The sequence below is a fragment of the Paramisgurnus dabryanus genome, chromosome 18, assembly GCF_030506205.2.
Source record: "Paramisgurnus dabryanus chromosome 18, PD_genome_1.1, whole genome shotgun sequence".
NCBI lineage: Eukaryota > Metazoa > Chordata > Actinopteri > Cypriniformes > Cobitidae > Paramisgurnus > Paramisgurnus dabryanus.
The window spans coordinates 4,372,120-4,391,390 of NC_133354.1; the positions used below are offsets into that span (position 1 = coordinate 4,372,120).

At 37.9% G+C, this 19,271-nt stretch overlaps 1 protein-coding gene across 4 annotated transcripts in view; it reads right to left on the bottom strand.

The window, feature by feature from the left end:
• The window catches only part of cert1b (ceramide transporter 1b), a 48,124-nt gene that overhangs the window by 11,857 nt on the left and 16,996 nt on the right, over nucleotides 1-19,271 (bottom strand). The window contains exons 3-12 of one of the 4 annotated variants that reach the window (XM_065243817.1): nucleotides 17,667-17,783; nucleotides 11,257-11,364; nucleotides 9,508-9,643; nucleotides 7,366-7,449; nucleotides 7,016-7,173; nucleotides 5,761-5,853; nucleotides 5,596-5,682; nucleotides 2,009-2,101; nucleotides 1,800-1,880; nucleotides 1,340-1,435 (exon numbers count right to left, since the gene is read on the bottom strand). In XM_065243817.1, coding sequence (XP_065099889.1) covers nucleotides 1,340-1,435; nucleotides 1,800-1,880; nucleotides 2,009-2,101; nucleotides 5,596-5,682; nucleotides 5,761-5,853; nucleotides 7,016-7,173; nucleotides 7,366-7,449; nucleotides 9,508-9,643; nucleotides 11,257-11,364; nucleotides 17,667-17,783 — 1,053 coding nt within the window. Of the gene's footprint in view, nucleotides 1-1,339; nucleotides 1,436-1,799; nucleotides 1,881-2,008; nucleotides 2,102-5,595; nucleotides 5,683-5,760; nucleotides 5,854-7,015; nucleotides 7,174-7,365; nucleotides 7,450-9,507; nucleotides 9,647-11,256; nucleotides 11,365-17,666; nucleotides 17,784-19,271 lie in introns of all 4 variants that reach the window. The other 3 variants (XM_065243816.1, XM_065243819.1, XM_065243818.1) reach the window with 3 other exon arrangements.

Sequence of the window (19,271 nt, forward strand, 5' to 3'; positions counted from 1 at the left end):
GCCTTTTTGTAAAATTATTTTGTCAGAAATCAGATTAAGTACGATTATCAAAACATACACAGAGTTTAAAATTAATTGAATTAGTATTTGCTTCAGTTTTTTATAAATTGGGGAGCGCCATCTAGTGAAAGTTAGCAGAATTACAGATTACTGTAAAAACTCGTAAGGAAAGCGGCATTGGCAGGGAAATGTTTTCTCTTAATTGAAGAGATAACTTGTCAATGGTGGGAAAAAAGTTAATGTTGAGCCCTGCTGATAACAATGTATACCTTGAACAGTCCCTCCAGAAAAACGTGATTCAATACATTATCAGCCAAAGTCCGCATATTTTTTTTTTTTCAAATACGCCGCACTTTCACTGCATAAATTGCAGATTTCCGCACGTAAAATATGCAGGGCTTGCATGATTTCATAATCCCAGCACTTTCGTAGCAAAAATCACAAATATCTTAGCAGAAAGTTGAAAAATGCACTTCACACAAGTGCACCCATGTCCCCTGTTGCCATGGGAACGTTATGAAGTCATGTGATTATGTGACATGAACATCATTGAAAAGCTGCAAAAGTTCCCACGATATCATCGCATAAAATTGTATAAATATCCCGCATATTCCATCACATTTTTAAAGAAAACGTGCCGCAAGATCAAGGATTTTTGCCTGCTGTAAAAAATTGTCAACCAGTAGAGATTTTGGACTATCGTTTCTATTGATGTTAAGGGCTTGTCATAGTCGTGCGTAGGTCCTACGGCATAGCTTCCGCATCGGTTTTCGTTTATACTTTTGCGTCGTCGTCCGGGAGGGGTTCTGGTGGACCAATCACAGCTCTTCCGGTCCGCGTAGAACTGACGCGCTGTTAAAATTTTTGTGAGGTGCGCGTCAGGCTACGCAGAGCTACGACGTAGAACCTACGCATGACTATAAATCGGGCTTTACATGCCCATGTCACATTGCTGTGTGCGTGGTGACGAAAACTTAAAGTTTGTACACGTATTTAAGCACCACAGTTTTAAAATAAGTGTATTTAAGCCATTAAAACACAAATAACAGATCTTTATTCGCTCACTGTTTCTGTGTGAGAGGAGCGCGCAAGTCATGCATCTGCTGCTCATTAAGCTCGTGAGCATTTTTGCCACTTTATTGGCCTTAAATACACACATGTCAAAATTCCCATCTTTGCAAGCATCCTCATAAACACGACTATTTAGGGTTTAGGAGAAAGTAAACAGCTAAAAAAGAAAAAACCTCTACAGTGATACATATCGTTATCATAATATAAAATGAATCCTCGTCATTCGGTCAGGATCTGCCTTATACTTAACATGTCACATTCATCTCACCTTCATCTCTCCTTCTTCTACCACAAGCTGCCAGTTAGCATCTCCACCAACATCCTGTAGTGAGTAGGTTAAGTGATTCTTAACCATCTCCTCCACCTGTCCAGAACAAGATCAGAGGTCAGTGCCTTGATGTTTAACATTATTCAAAATAAATATCACTGACACAAGCACAACTCTATTAACTAAATGGACAAAAACAGTCATTCATATTCAAATCCTCATGCAGACATCCAAGACCTCCATGACATCACCGAACATGCGGGCGGTTGATAGAAGACAACACGTTGTTGTTCAACACTTTGCTCACTAGTTTATGGATTTGTCAATAACATAGTCCCAAAATACTGTCAGCTAACTAGGTTAATAACCTGTGTTAGTTTCTGAATGCATTAATGTAAAGCCAAGTGAATCATGCCATTCCAGTTAGTGATGAATGAGTGAGGTGAAAGGGTACGGTTACCTCAGCACTGAACCTGTGCTCATGGAGAGGAGTGAAGACTACAGCAGATGATGAAGGAGAAGGAGGAGGAGGAGAGGAAGGCTACACAAGTGAGTGAAAAGAGATAAACGCAACTTCATCAGATGTGTGAGAAGAAACCAACATAGAGCAGGACAGACAGAGGACAGGGATCAGATCTGCTGAGGACATCACCGATAAACTCCACTTACTTTCTCAGAGAATCTGTGAGTGCCCACGCTGGTGTAAACATCTCCTGTAGACACCAAACTGTTCCTTTGTATCCTGCTCTTCTCACACTGAGACTAAACACACAAACACATTTAATGTTAAGATTTAATGTTCTTACAAGAGGAAGTTTGCTTTAAATGTTCTTTAGAAACAAAATTTGAAATCATTTAACCCTTTCCCAGCCATTGACAAATTTACTCGTCAATTAAGAGAAGAGAAAACACTTCCCTGCCAATGACAAGTTTTTACAACAATCCATATTTCTGCTTTTTTCCACTAGGTGGCGCTCTTACCCAACTTATAAAACACTGACACATCCACTGATCCAAAAACAGTAAAAACACTGTAAACATGCAATTATTTCAGCTTTTTGTTCAAAATGTGTCATGATAAAGAGAGAACAAATGATGGTAGGATGACACTTTTTTGTTTTGTTTGAAAGCAGAAGGTTTCTTCTTTTATTTGATATATTGCATGTTTATATTTAAAGACCACTAATGGTCCGATTTTCGATTTTACATTTCCTTTGGTGTGTAAGTGTGTATTAGTACATGTTAACGATATGCAAAATGTATAAACCCCAAAGTAAACAATGACGCAAGTTATCATCTCCAAAGTAAATCTCTTTTCTTGGACTACAACAAACACATGAGCCATTTCTCAATGTGTGTTCTTGTTTGTACTTGCGTTCTTGTGGACTTGTGAAACGTCATCAGCCGCGGCCCTAGTACTGTTCCAATTCAAAGTTCGCATCAAGCCCAAGTTCACATAAAATCCCCGGATGTGTTCTTGATCTGCCCATTTTATCGAGGATGCATCAGAGGAGACTTGTGTGGACTTATGACTGCGAAGTTTCCCAGAATGCATTTCGTGTCAGGAGTTCGTTCTTCCGAGTCTGAACTTGCAAGTTCAAACTACGAAGGACACAAGTCCGAGTTTGGCGTACTTGGTATTGAGAAACGGCTACGGATTGTATGCAACGGTTTACTTCCTGGGATTGTTGATGTAGTAAAGAACGACATTATCATAACTTCTCCCGGTTCGGACTCGGCCTGCAAGTTAACTCCTGTTAGCATTGTGACCGAATCTTTCAAACATGGTAAGGAGCATCATATTTCTGGCTGACGTCAGCGGTATTCAGGCAAATCACAAATCAGGGACACAGCACTTTTCAAATCCGTGCACTTCAGGAAGAGAGTGAAATCTGGATCTACAGAAATGTACACTATGTTGAAAATAATGTGTTTTAAACCAGGCAAACACATTGTATTATACCAAATACACCAAATAGCGTTTTTTTAGCAATACAATAGGTGCACTTTAAAGAAGAACATTTTCTGGAAGGCATTCAACTTTTGTGAAAATCATAAAAAAATGTGCTGATGTAATAATGCTTTTTGTGCCACAGAGAGCAAATTATTGTTGACAGGCATTTAAGAGGCACTAAAACGAGGCACTGAAATCTGTGTTCTGATTTGGTCCGGTAGATACCGGTCATATAGGCACTGGTGCCATACCCAACCCTACTCCTAAATAATTTAACTCTTTCCCCGCCAGCATTTTCTTAAAAAAGTTGCCAGACATGCACCAGCATTTTTTGATTTTCACTAAAGTTAAATTCCTTCCAGAAAAAAAATATTTTTTTAATATATAAACAAATAATGTTTTAAATGAAATAACAAACCCTCTGCTTTAAAAAAAAGTTTCACCCTATCTTCATTTGTACTAATTTTATCACCTCATAATAACAGACAGATAGACAGATTGTGGTCAACAGAGGCTTGGACCTAGAGGTATTCCTTGCGTCACAAGTTAAAAAGCGGATTACATTTTAAAAAAGGGAAACTAAATATTTTAAAGCAAAATTCCTGATACTCCATGACTTGGCAAAAAAACCTGACTTTCAATGTCTGGAAAAGACCTAAAATTCCATGATATTCCAGAAATTCCATGACCCGTGGGAACCCAGAACAAGACATACAATTGCAGATGGTGTAAAAATGATTGATTATTTAAAACAAAAGTACTACTATACATTCCCTGTCTTGAAAGGATATACATCAACCCATGAAAAAATATTATTTCAAATCATTTATCACCAACTGTTCTGCATTGATTACATCAGTAAAACAAAAGCTGTTTCAGTAGAAAAGAGAAATATTATACTTAAAATTATGACTACCCGGTATGTAAAACAGTTACAGTCGATATTATGCAAAGCTTTTCTATGTATGGGGAGACAGGGGCACAACCTTAGGCTTTTTGCTTCATCATTAAAAAATATTTAAAAGTTAGATGAATAATTTTTATTACACAATCAACACACAAATCTCTGCTACAAATGAACACTTAATGTTTGTTTGTGGGACCTACCGTTATCGTACAATTACACTGAAAGGAAAGAAGTGCAAACCTGCTAAAAAATGTGTTTAACCTCCTTTGGTTTGTCTTTTTTTTATTTCCAGCTATTTGGGATTAGGAACCAATAACCAATAAATATAATAACAAAATATTTTTCTTTGAACATGAAGCAGTGTAATAGTCCACGTCTGTGTACAACAGACTCCAGTTACACATAATTAAGTATTATGGTGCACACAACAAAACAATGTGGTGTCCATGTATGTGGACATCCAGGTCTTAGGAAGTGAAACACAAATAATTAAATAAAAGTTTGTCTATATACTAAAGGTGGATATTGTTTATATATCTGCCTAACCACACATTCATTCATCTGTGATCCTTCATCTAACCATCCTTTAATTATCCATCAATGCATATAAATAAAATTTTTTAAAGGGCTGCACAATTAAGACAAAGGAGGCTTAGTTGTAACGCTGTGTTACAACTAACCGGCTGTGTAAAAATGTTTTCAATCCCAGCTATCAGCTACTAGGAGTTGCTGACGTTTCAAAATGCTGTTGTGTTTAAGGTAACAAGACAGCGATTCAAATAATATAAGGTTGGATTTGGTGACTTAGAAATCACAAAAAAATTAGACGAAGAAATTTACTTCCGTGCCTCCAAAACACTCTTAGTTCAATATCTTAACCAAAACATCAAAACTTTTCACAAATTAACAGGAGATCTTCTGACAGTAAGAGAAAAAGAAAGACCAAAAGCACAGATTGCTCGGCCCTGTAGAAATTTGTAAAGTAGCTAAGTTACAATTAACCCCCGCGTTAGTTTGTGCCCCGTTCATCCCTACTACCGCTCTTTGATCAGCAGTGCGTCCTTATTAATCTAAAAATCACATAATCATTATAAATATGCTTTAATATCATGAAAATACCTGAAAAGTTTTGAAGAACAGCAATATAAATGTGCTTATACATTTCCTGAAGCTGCGTGTCTAATTGTACTTCTGCGGCGCATACTGAGTTTCTGCATTAGAGCACCCCCTGGCTTTTGGATGTAGCAGCATTTCACCATAATTAATTGAAAGCAAAATCGCATGGTGTATCGCTAACCCCTTAGTTACACCAACAAACTCCTCACAATAAGACTTAAGGACGAAAGCAAGTAGGCCTAATTCTGATCTCAAGTTGTCTTAAAACAGAACACGCACCTGTTCCTCTATCTTGTCCTGTCGGTCCAACGCAGCCTCCACTGCATCAAAGAACTCATCTTCATTGATTAGACTGTTCGGACCCTCCTGATAAACACAACAAACGAAATATTGCCGACACGTGTCTCTTTCTTTTACTCCTAAAGTCCTGAGTGAACCACCCACCTCATAGTCTGGTCCACCAAAATGAGACTTCTTCTTGAGCTCAGACAGAGCTGATTTATAAGCTTCCTCCACCCGCCTCCTCTTCTCCATCTCCTGTAGGGCGAGAGAGAGAAGGTTTGGCTGAGTTGCCAGACCGCAGCTGTAACGTTTAATGTCTTGGCTTGATTAGATCTCATCTCAGTTTAATGTGGGCAAAGCGAGAGCGAGAAAGAGAGAGAGGGAGAGACTATGAGCGCAGAACTGCTCCATTGTTTGGGCGGCAGCCGTGTTCTCGTTTTCATTGTATTGTGCTGACTGTGACACATCAGCAGACGGATTCAGCTCCACCTCAGTAACACAAACCAAACCCATTAAATTAACAGATGAACTTCTCTAGTTGCTACACCCTCGATACCTAATAACTTTTTTTGGGAATAGTGAAGGATTTTCAGGTAGGAGCTTACATAATGTCTATTATCTCATGCAGAACATGCTTTTACTAACATACTTTAAACAACAAAAAAAATGTGTTCAGCTAAAGGTGTAAACGTATACAAGAAAATAACCTAGTAAAAAGAGTATAAGTATTTTTAATACCATATTTTCGGGACTATAAGACGCATCATTAAAAAAATGTGTCATTAAGACGAAATAACATATATAAAAATCGCAGTGGACAATACGTCGCGTTTATTTAGAAAATTATTTCACAAAATCCAAGCCGAAGAACAGACATTTAATCTGGAAAGGCAAGTTATTCAACTAAGCAATAGCAGACAGAACAGCAGGCTGAATAGATCTCTGTACGTAAAAGTAATATTATCAGTTATTTAAACGATAAACCATAGCATACAGAACTTACCTGGAAGGTTGAAAAACTAAATTAACCGAACAAGCCAACTAGCGTGAAGTTCGCAGACTCGTCATTCCGCATCACTGAATCCATCGAATTACATAAATACAAAAGCAGCATATAGCGGACTCTTGTGGCTGTAGACGGTAATGATGTTTCTTGCCTCATAAATGTCAAAATTAATTCAAACTGACTTAAAAGGCGCACCTGACTATAAGACGCAGCACCAGCCAAGTTATGAAAAAAAAAAATGCTGCTTATAGTCCGAAAAAAAACGATACTTCAAATAGTTGATGTTTGCACAAAGCCATTATCAACTTGTATTAAATTATTTTTTGAAATATTTTTAAAGTTTGTTTAGTTAAATAATATTTGTGCATTTTTATCACTTGGTAAGAGAACTAGCATACTGCTCTGACTTACCTTATCAAGTCTCTTCTGCCAGCTGTCTTCTCTCTTTACCATCAGGTCGATGCAATGAGAAAGCGTGGCTAAGATTCCCGCCGTGGTCGCTTTAAATGTGATGGCCTCTCCTTTAAAATCTATCCCATTAATGCCTTTATGACTCAGACTTTGGAATACTGATGAGATGAGAGGAGAAATCCATTACAACTCCAGAGTAAATGTCAAGGGCAGAATTAAATATTACTGATCTATGATAAGCATTCAAAAGCGATCTGTTTGGCATCAAAATTCACTTTCAGACCCTGCAAACCTGAAGCATCTTTTCAGGAAACAATTTAGCTCCACACACATCACACGCACAAACTTACATTTCTCTTTGCTGCCGTTGTTGTTATGCAGAAATTCTCCATCGGAGCGAGTGGTAGGGAAGTCATCTTCATCATCCTCCACGACTGAGAGAGAAAAAAAACACACACGTCATTATGAACTCATGGCCTGTGGTAGGTGGTACTGAGATCGGCCCACTCACATACTGAGAGTCTACTGTAGACACATACTGTATCACACAACACACGATGTGAGAGAGAGACAGAAAGATAGAGAGAGAAAGGTAAAAGAAAGAGAGACAAAGAGGAGGAGGGCTGAAACAAACAAAAGAAGTAGTTGACTATTGGTGTGAATCAACAGGGCCTTGTGCTGCAACAACACATGCATCGAGAAAGAGCGAGCGACAGACAGACAAAGATGGCGGAAGATAGGCAGAGTGAAAGTTAGATCATTTTAATGTGTATATACAGTTTATGTATATTTAATGTTACTAACCTTTTGCAAAAATGTAAAGCAAAATCTCTGAGTGGTTCCCAACCTGAGGTCCGGCCACCTTTAACTCTTTCCCCACCATTGACAAGTTAACTCGTCAATTAAGAGATAATGCTTCCTTGCCATTGACAAGTTTTTCCGGCAATCCATATTTCCGATATTATCCACCAGGTGGTGCTTATACCAAACGTATAAAACCGGGAAGCAATCCTTCAGGGCAAACAGTAAGAATTCTGTGTATTTTTGATAATCGCTCTGAATCTGATCTCTTTTAAAAGTCCTTCACAAAAATGCAATTATCTCAGCCTTTTTAATAAAAAGAGAACACAAGGTAGGATGAAATTTGTTTTAGTTTGAAAGCAGAGGGTCCGTTCTTTCATTCGATATATTCAGGGTCTCCACACCTTAGTTAACTTTAAATTTAAGGACCTTTCAAGGACTTTCCAGGTCCAATATCCTCAAATTCAAGGACTAAATGTCGGACACATTTCAAGTGAGAGCAAGATTACATCGTGTTACCTTTTAAGATACATTGTTACAGTTTCCTTTCGAGGGAACTCGCGTTGCATCACTGCGGTGACACTTTGGGGACGCCTCCAGGGGTAAGTGCGTCTGAATGTGTATATCAAATTCAACCAATGGTGAGGCTTAACGACAAAGACAGGGTGACGCGGGAGCCAGGAAGTATATCGCTATTTGAAATATTGCCAAAGACGGCATTACAGGGACGCATGAAGTATGACAAGGGAGACGCAGCGTCTCGTTCCCTTCTCAGGGAACAACAGTTACATACATAACCCGAGACGTTTTCATGTGTCAAACACAAATATGCATAAAAGCATTTTGGTATGAATTAACATTTGCATACAGAAGATATAAGCATTTAAAGCGAAGGATAGCGCAAACTCCAATGCTTTGCTCTCATTGGTAGTTGCTTCTGAAAGTTGCTCATTATTTGCATAAAGTTAAACTTTTCTCAACTTTGTAGCGCGACAAGACGCACCACCATTCAGTCGCCTATGGTCACTGTTGCTCGTGTCACTGGAAGTCACCAAGCTTCCATTGAAATCAATGAGATTGTGTCTCTCTGCTACTACTAGTCGCTGCTAGTCTGAATGCAGCTTTAGGGGGGCGCCAGAGTGCATAAAATGAAATAATAATTTCATTTAAAATATTTTATGATATTTGAATTATATGCTAACACTTTCAAGATAAGGTAGTTAAATATTCTTGCATGTAAAATAGTTATTATAATTTCGCTAAACGTAACAGTAAAATCAGATGTAGAGAGTTGGGGGGTTCAGATTGGGGTGTCAAGATCTCAATAACAAAATGCTAATTTTTGTATGACTTTGTCACTCACGAGGTTTGCTTTTGTTCGACTTTAACAGACACTGGAATAAATTGTCGTAATACATGTAGAAATGATAATGTGATCTCTTACTTTTTCCGCGACTGTATGTACTTGGGTGGGGGGGAGTGACAAGGAAATAAGGTTGGGAACCACTGGTTTAGAGAAGCGAGACAGAATGAGTTATGGCAGGCATGCAGAGGAATGTGGATGTTGCTGGAGTCTGAATAAGGATCGTTGTTGTTCAAACATGTCTATCAGTAGAATTACTTTGCTCTGACTCATATTAATATCCAGATCACTCCTGCTTTTCGTCTGATGTGTGTTTGTGTGGACTCACTCTTGTCTCTCTGCAGCTCGTCTTTAGTCACAGCATCAGCACAGCCATCAAAGTATTTCTGCAATGTGTCCACCTGCCTGCACAGAATGTCTCGAAACGTCTCCATCTCTGCCAGCTTCTCTCGTAGACTGTGACCCTTCTGGGTGTAAAAAAAACGAAAATGTAAAACTACATTGATTACAAATCCATGTTATAGTTGTTTTGGATAAGGGCATCTGTAAATGACAATGTAAATAATATTATTAGGGCTGTGTATCCACAAATATTTTGCGAAATGTTACGTATCACGATGCATGGGTTACGATGCATATGTTGTGATACTGTAAAGGGAGACAATGTATTGGGATATTTCCGATTTAGGAAAGCGGTTATTGTGAACACACTACCATATGCAAACCTTTGCAAAAAATTGTGGTGACCCCCTATGCAAGCACTTCCTGTCACTGTTAAAGTTCAGAGATAAGAAGATAAGAAGAATGCTATCTAGTGGTCGGGATATAAACTCCAAACGAAACAACCAGCATGAATCTTGAATGGTTTTATAAAAAAAAACACATATCAATATTGTTTTTGTTTTATTATTGTAGGGCTGCAAAATTATATCACTGTACTCACATGTATCGCTATATTTGTTATATATGTATAGCTTAAATATAAAAATGTATATACATATGTAAATATTTATCAAATATATACTTCCATCTGTGTTTATTTATATATACAAAATTATTATACAGAGTACACACACATGTGATGTAAACAAAAACTTTTATTCCGAAAACGATTAGTCCCAATTAATCGTTTTGCAGCCCTACAGTATTAAAAAAGTATTGGAAAAATGTATATCACGATACTCACATGTATCGCTATGTTTGTTATATATGTATCGCTTAAACCCTTTATTATTATTATTATTCAGTAGCTACATCAATAATCTCTGTCATTGTGTATCAGACATTTAAAACACAAACATCAGGGCCAGAAGTCATTATTGAAAGACCTATATACTAAATGTCTGTGAATACCGAATATTCGATTGTTGACACTCACTCCTACCTAATAAAACATTGCAATAATGTCATGTTAAGGAACTTATGGAATCCCGCTTTATTACAGGAAAGCCTTTTAATAGCACTATTGCGAATATACAAAGCGACTTCCAGTGCATTAAGCCCGGGATACACTGCACGATTTTTGCCATCCTATAAGAGCATTACCTTATCATACTGTGCGACATGGAGCGTTTAAACTTGGGTACGAAAAGCATGATGACTGTATGACACCTATTGAATCGTAGGCTGTGACGGCTGTGACACACGTTAGCACAACGTCATCAGCATGCGCTAGTGGTAAACAAATACATGTACGAAAGTGTTAGCAGCAAACACACTGTGCGTTGATCGTGCTGAATATCTGACACGGCCATCTTTGGATGCAAGACCAGGAAAACACTCTCACTGCACGGCATAGGACCACCAATTAAGAGACACGATCACAGAAATCACATCCATTGTTTCACAATGGAAATGTTTCGTCTGGGACAGCCAAAAATTGTGCAGTGTATCCCGGGCTTTACAGAAGGTATGCATTTTTATCAATATCCCTTTTCTTTGGGGTTGAACCCATGACCTTTTTTGCAGCTAACACTATTACGCTAACGCTATTAATTGAAATAATATGCACTGTGCCTTCAAAAGCGAATGTCAGAGGGAGTGGCCGTGCCTCCAGGTGGGACATGAGTGATCTTACCTTAAATGAAGAAGTGGAAGTGGCTGAATAACCGCTAGTGGCGGACGTGAGAGAGAGCATTGAGCCATGTCTCCTTAAACTGGACTCAGAACCATAACCGGACTCAGCCTAGAAAAAGAGAGAGAAGATAAGTGTGTCAAACCAATAGAGCAATAAGTATTAAAACATCTGCAGAAGATTAGTCACACTTATATGGGATCATGACCATTATAAAGATACCACTGAATATAATTGCATAAATAATTTACAAGGTGTTAAACTTAAATATAGCCATGTTTTAAAGGGGTCATAGGGTGAAAATCTGACTTTTTGCATGTTTAATTGCTATAATTGGGTGCCCAGTGCTTCCACCAACCCAGAAAACGTGAAAAAGATCAACCCAGTAACTTTAAACAGTAAATGCTGAAAGCATGTGAAAAATTTGGTCATTCAGACCTTAAACGTCATAAAAATCTTATAATATGACCCCTTTAAACTACTTATATGTCTGACCTATAAAATTTCCTTGAAGTTTTTACTGTAAATCACTCGGAGTGACTTTCCATGTAGCCAGGGTTCTCCCGTGGCTCATTTCATGAGTAACAGACGCTCAAAATAGTGCCTTGAGTTTTTTTTTAGAAACATAAACGCACAGAGTGAGTGAATCCCCATGAGTCTTTCAAGCAGAACATAATAATAACACAAACCCAGGACAAGTTACAGTCGCTTCCTGTGGCCATGTACAAATAAATGTTAAACACACCCTGATGACCAGAGCTTTCCATAATCTCATTACAAAACACACCACACCGATACTAAACCAGAAAGCCTGACAGATGGGACGAAATCTGATCGTAAAGTCATTATTCAAACTTATCTACTTCCCCTCTGATGTTACACATGTTGGAATAAATCCAGTCAAACTAAACAAATGAATCAGAGATCAGTCCTGTTAGTCCAGTTCTGTACTAGCATACTGAACACACAGACCAGAGAGAACAACCAAATAAAGTTTTACTGTAGATAAAAGCATACACACAACAAACACACACATTTTTATATATTTTAAATTCTAGTTTCAATTCTAAACAGATAAGAGTCCATCTCGCCCATAAAACAAGAGTTTCTAATAATGCATGTAAAATAGCACCTAGTAATAACTGTGTTTTTATTTATTTATAATTTACCTTTGTGTAGGAATGATCTAACGCTTGCTTTAAAAATATGGTTTATATTAGCTCATTCATTACATGTGCTATCTATTCCAGCGTCTTTACAATGCACAAAAGCATTTCTACCGGTAGATGGCGTCGATAAGCTTTCTGAATTGATTTGCGACTGAATCTGAGGTTACTACAGGATAAAAGCAGAGAATAATACCCAGATCAGTGATTCCAGCCAATCAAACACACTTTAGCTGTGACCATGACATTGGTAATGCCTACACCAGCCAATCAGAGGTCAAGAACACCAAACTCTGTCTAAATTACACAATCAATAATCTCAGCGACTGCTGCTTTACAACGATAACATCATATCACAAAGCACATACACTGAATCAATAAACCTAATCTTGTAGTTACATATGAGAGAGAGAGAGAGAGAGAGAGAGAGAGAGAGAGAGAGAGAGAGAAAAAGAGAAAAAGAGAGAGAGATGATTTGATTTGTAGAGAGACTTTGAGTTTTAAAGTGCCAGTCAGGTCCAATTTCTAAGATTCCTTATATTGTTAAGTAGTCCCCAACAACGGGTTTAAATGCATGCAGGGTCAAAAAAACCCTCTTATTTTCTAAAAATATAATTTTAATATTACCCCATTTCTCAGACATCCCATAACGACTTGTGCAAAACCATTCAAATATTCAGTCTGCCTACTCTGCTCCGTACAGTATGGTGGTCCTTATTTTTATTACTTAATGTTCATGCTCTCACCCCACCAATATGTTGGAATAAATAAATAAATAATGAATAAATAAATTCATAAAAAATAAATAATATTTTTTCTCAATATTAATATTTAGAGGTTGCTCAAGAACTTTGAAGTTTAGCACATTTGCCTATTATTTGATACTTTGTTCTAGCAGCATGTATAATTGTTTAATAATATATACTTATGGTAGCAATGGACTAATTTTCCCATGCTCCATGCAATTAAAATTCCTGATATGTCTTTCAAAGCAAGAAAGCTTCAATGTGAATGAATGAAGCACAATTGACAATATACAATGAGACAATGGCTGAAGCAACACGACGCAAGTCTGCTATATGGTTTCTCGGATCAGAAGAGACTGAAATAACTAAGACAAAGTTACCCTACAAGAAGCAAGTTTTATGTATGTTGTGTGTTTTTAAATGGTACAGTTTTTGCAAAAATATGTGTTTTCGGAAATATTCATAGCTTTGAGAAACCTCTAGATATTGTAGGAACAATTAAAAAATTTGCACAAAAATTGTGTGTTTTTATTGATATCCTAACACATGTAGGGAAAACAAGACAACAGTAGTGATGTGTGTGCACACGAAGGGAGAAACAGAGTTTTTTAGTCTTCAGTTAAAGTTAACAGGTTGAATCAGAAATAAGCCCTGAGAACTGGCCGTAGAAAATGAGAGTTGAACATTTAAAAAAAAAAAAACTTTACCTTTTTTAGTGAAAACCACACAAACTTGCCTTTACAGCTCAAAACATAGTGTCTTTTTGAAATTATGTTAACACACTGACTAGTGAAAGTGTTTGTGGGCAGGTCTGAGTTTTCGTTTCTCGCGGCGAAACTGTAGGCGGAGAGATTATGCAAAGTATTCCCTTCATACGTAGACAGATTTGAAAATATTATGAATCAAAAATGCTGCTCAAGAGTCGACTCCCTACTTTAGAAGCCAATAACGATTTATTTTGCACTTTTTGTTTGAACTGCTTTGCAAATTGTTTACATTGATGAACAGCTACATGACACAAGGCAACACAGGTAACTTTCAATACTGGATTTGTCTGGAACTTTAAATGGAGTTTAAATTGAATATATATACATGCTTTTTAAAATGTTTATAATGCCTTATGGATTTAATCTTCGGCCGCATGTACATGGCATGTTTGAAGTGACTCAATTTCGATTTTTTTTCCTCACAGATCAGATATGACCCACGAATGTTTAAGCAAGAAAAAAAAGCACATAAATATGTGGTAACAAATCTTATACATGCATTCCAGGGTCAGTATGTCTACCTTGAATTTCTTCATCAAGTGTTCAGTGTAAATGACGGTATCGGATTAATGTCGCTTTAAAAAAAAAAATCTAAGCGGGTCGTCAAAAAAAATCAGATATAGGCAACAAATCGGAATTGGTCATCAAGATTTGCACTGTCAATCAAGCCTTATGCTACGTACACACCAAATGCAGGGCATCGAGTTACTCGCTTTAGATTACTCGCGGGATTTAATTTTGTGTCATGAGAATTTTTCTCTCTCGAGTTGAAAGACGCGTTTGAGGCGAATAGTCCGTGTTTTTGCGGCAAACGCGCCACCCATATCGCGTCATTCGCATCGCCCCACGCGAAGATGCGTCTGATCGCGTCTTTGCATTGATCTCACGCAAATCTTTGAACACGCATTTGGTGTGAACCCACAGTTAGTGTTGATTTCAAGTGATTCTTTCATTGCTTCACAAAACAATTTGGGAAAATAATTTTGTAAACACTGCAAATTAAGCTAAAGTACACTCTTAAAACTAAAGTTGCTTCACAACTGCATAGAAGAACCATTTTTTTTCGAAATCGTTCCATAAAAAACCTTTAACATCTAAAGTTTTAAAAAATGGTTCTTTGTAGTAAAGAAAGATTATTTAGATTATAAAAAGGTATGAAAGAAATGTTTTTTCTAAGGCATTGCTGTGAAGTGGAGAGTAGTTTCCATCCCTGTATACAGCTGCAACATATATTGTATAGAGGAGATGACATGAGATTAAATAAAGGCAGTCTGATAAAACAAGTGTGCATGTCATTTCTTTTATAGCCTTTATGTGAGTGTGTGGCACTGTCTTTTATTAGATCGGAGACAGTGAAAGTGATGAGAGCTCTGATACACAATACAGCTCTGATTAGATTAACACAATTACAATCTGCAACTCCAACAAAAGACAGATCCTCCAAACACCATCATCCACTCCCTATGATATATCTCTTATATTACTCAAGCATCAGACACAGGTGCAGCAAGATAAACTGATCACAGGTAACCACTGATATATAACTTAACCATTAACACCTGCCAAACATTACAATGCACTGCATCTACATGAGCATCTTTTTCTTTAAATACACCTTAAAGGACCAAAACCATAAAACCAGAATATTTTAATGGAAGTATAATTATTCTTTTCTTTTGGCTCGAGTTCTGTTTGTTTTCATGGACAGGGCTGGGTTTATGACTTGTACTGCAGCCAGCCACAAGGGGGCGATCAAAGAGCCAGCAGCTTAACTTTCAGAATGTATGAGGAACACCCGGTCTAAGCCCTGTTTGGGGAAACTGCCCTAAGTGTATAACATATTAATACTTAAAGGATCCACAGACATTAGGCTTGTTCGACTTCGACTTCAGACGGATGACGTCAAAGTACCGCGAGAGCGATACGTGAAATCATACAGAGGAATCTGCTTTTAAATCGTCTTGTGGAGGTTTGACATCATCCTGCTGTTGGTTCCTGCGGCACCACATGATGTCGAACAACCCTAAAGTGCCAAACCCAGTCATTTGATCCAAGCATGGTAGTCACCATGCAAGTTACCCACTTTACGTAGAGAGCTTTTTCTTTTTCATATACAGCGGGGAAAATAAGTATTTGACACATCAGCATTTTATCAGTAAGGGGACTTCTAAGTGGGCTATTGACACAAACTTTCCACCAGATGTAGCCATCAAGCCAAATATTGAATTCATACAAAGAAATCAGAACATTTAGGTATACAAGTTGAGTCATAATAAATAAAGTGAAATGACACAGGGATTATACAGAAGAGTTTGCTTTTAAATCGCTCTCGTGGAACTTTGACATCATCTGGCTGTCGGTCCATGCGGCGCGCATGAAGTCGAACAAGCCTAAAGTGTTAAACCCAGTCATGTTATCCAAGCATGGCAGCCACCATGCAAGTGACCCACTTCACGTACAGAGCTTTTTCTAGGCCACGGACTGGAGTCCACATGTAAATGAACATAAAACATATTTTTAAACCACCTTTAACCTCATTACTGCTTAAATGTCTCTGTGAAGCTGTACTATTACCTTTGAACCCTGACAAGAAACAGAGAGTGAGTGAGAGAGACAGAGAGAGGGAATATGGACCTTGGAAAGAATTTCAGCAATGATTCAGACAATGAGGAAAGCCATGTGTCTGAGTCATTATAAAGGGGTCGGCCCGAAGGCAAGACAGGGATGAATGGATGGGGAAGTGTGTTTGAGAGGAGGTGTGGATCCGGGTGTGGCCTTATGACATGTGTGCAAACTCAGCAAACACGAAAGGAAGTAAGCGAACGTATACGTACACATCAGAGCTTGACTTGATATTATATATATTCAATATATTCAAGGATAAATATCATTTGCATGCACCAATGAACATCATCTACCTAAAAAAAAAACTCATGAACTCCAACAACATTTTTAATACTGTAGATTTTTTCTGAACGTTTATACACTCATGTTCTTTAGTTATTGGTCTAACTACATGTCTTCAATCTACCACAATGGTTTCTCTCCACACATCCAACCCCCATGTTGTTTATACTCACCCACATCCTCTCTCTCTCTCTCTTGTATTTTAACTATTGTTACGTGAGTGGTATGAACAAACATGCATGCTAGTATTGATCTACTGCATGTGTGAGTTTGAATGTCCCTGCTGAAATAAGGCTGCGTGTCTGTACACGCCCATGTTCAATGAACTGTGAGACAGTCAAACATAGTTCAGCGTGCACAACTAACATTGTGTTTTATGTGCATTTTCTGTACAACTGAGTGTTTGTGTACTAAACTGACATGTGGTTTGTGTGTGTCACTTAACAGATATAAACAGGCTGAATCACACTCATAATCCGTCACAGATGGTCTTTTCTCTCTGACTTCTCATCACATTATTATTCACATCTATGGATAAGCGAGGTCTGTGGTTGGGTAACCAACCTACTATGAGCAGCATATTGAGACAATAAGGCCTGGTTGAGACAGGGTGCATGCTGGGTAGTAGAGCAGGGTGATATATTGAATACAACACATGCTGTCGCATCACATAGACGGCATAATTAAGTCCCCTAACTTCGCTGTAAGTTTTATTTTATCTCAAACATCAAATGGTTCATGCTCTCAATCATTAAAAACGATAAGAGCAAACAGCACTACTTTATATGTCAGTAGTCATAACTTTGATGTGTTTTAAGAGAACTCACCCTGTGAAGCTCGATGGAGTCGATCCACTGGTTCCGATGTTCTGGATCTTGAGCCCGGAGATACCAAACACTGTCATTGACACTGATGTCCAACCGACATTCATCAAACTCATGAGGCTAGAAAGAAAAAGAGAAAATACTTGATATGACCTGATGTAGGACCTTAAAATGAAAACAAATGCAAGAATTGTTCGTAAACAAGGGCTTTTGGGTGAGAAACAAGTCTGAGGATTTGAATCTGTTATTGATTAAACCAGTGAAGTGACACGAGAGATAGAGAGAGAACCATGACCCAAAGTCATGTGAGATATTAACCGATGAAAACACATACAGACGGTATTTAAGTGTGTTTTGTAAGTGGGAGTGTGTATTTCTGGTATTATTGCCAGATGTTTGTCTCAGCCGACCGTACACTACTCTATCAAATCCAGATGAGGAGTCAAACTCAACTCTGATTTACTGCAAAAAAAAAAATCTACTCCAATTCTTTATTCAGCATTTATAGGGATGGCCCGATAAGTTGGCCAATGATGCTGCCTATGCTTCTCAAAGAGTTACCAGAGGGCACTCTCGTACAGAAACTCAATACGGGCCACAGAAGAAGAACTATTTAGTCCAGGAAATGGCTTAAGCATATATTTATATTGCTGTTTTTTAAAGCGGAATTAAACCCTAGACATTTTAGCCTGTTATCACGCGTAATTTATTTCCATTTTACATGAGAAAAAAAAATTGCTGGATTTGGATTATTAGATTGATATTGTGTTGAAGGGGAATTTTCGTAACGGTCTTCGATGGACTCAATTAACCAGAATTCACTGCGCAAAACTGAGTCATTAGCTCCACCCACTAACCACTGATCGATGCAGCATTTAGGCTCGTTTTACTTCATGTGGCACCGCAAGAACCGGCAGCCTGATGACTTCAAATTTCCTCGAAAGCGATTTAAAAGCAAACTCCTCCGTATGATTTCGCGAATCTCTCTCGCGGGACTTTTAAGTCATCCGGCTGTCGATTCTTGCGGCGCCGCATGAAGTCAAACAAGCCTAATAGCTTCTTTTACTGTTAAACCTACTCTCATATCAACTCAACTCAACAATAACTCCGCTTTTGACAGTGTCAACACATTAACAGTGGTCACACATTTTTTTTTAACTGGACATGAACCAGCAAACTATCTATTCTGAAATGATGCTGATCAACAGAACAAAGCCCAAGTTATTATTATAAAATACATAACAATTAGGGATGCTGTGATCGATCGGTATCAACCGATAACGGCATTAAATGACTATCGGTACTTGCTAAATTTGCTGATCTCATTAACCAATCTTTGAATGCGGCCGCAATTAGAGACCATTTTAACGCATTTTTATAACCCGTTTCTCATGTGCGATGTGTATATTTTGGATTTCTCTCTTTGCCTTTACAGATATATGTGTATTTTCTATGAGGACGAGCTCCGGTCCTAACAGCAAGACGTGTCTTTACATCCCTATCACATGTGTGTATACAACACATATCTATCGCGGACAATCGCATCCTCCTCATGCCGAAACGTTAAGGATTAGATTTGGAGGTAGCATTAGGATTAAAACAGTGGTT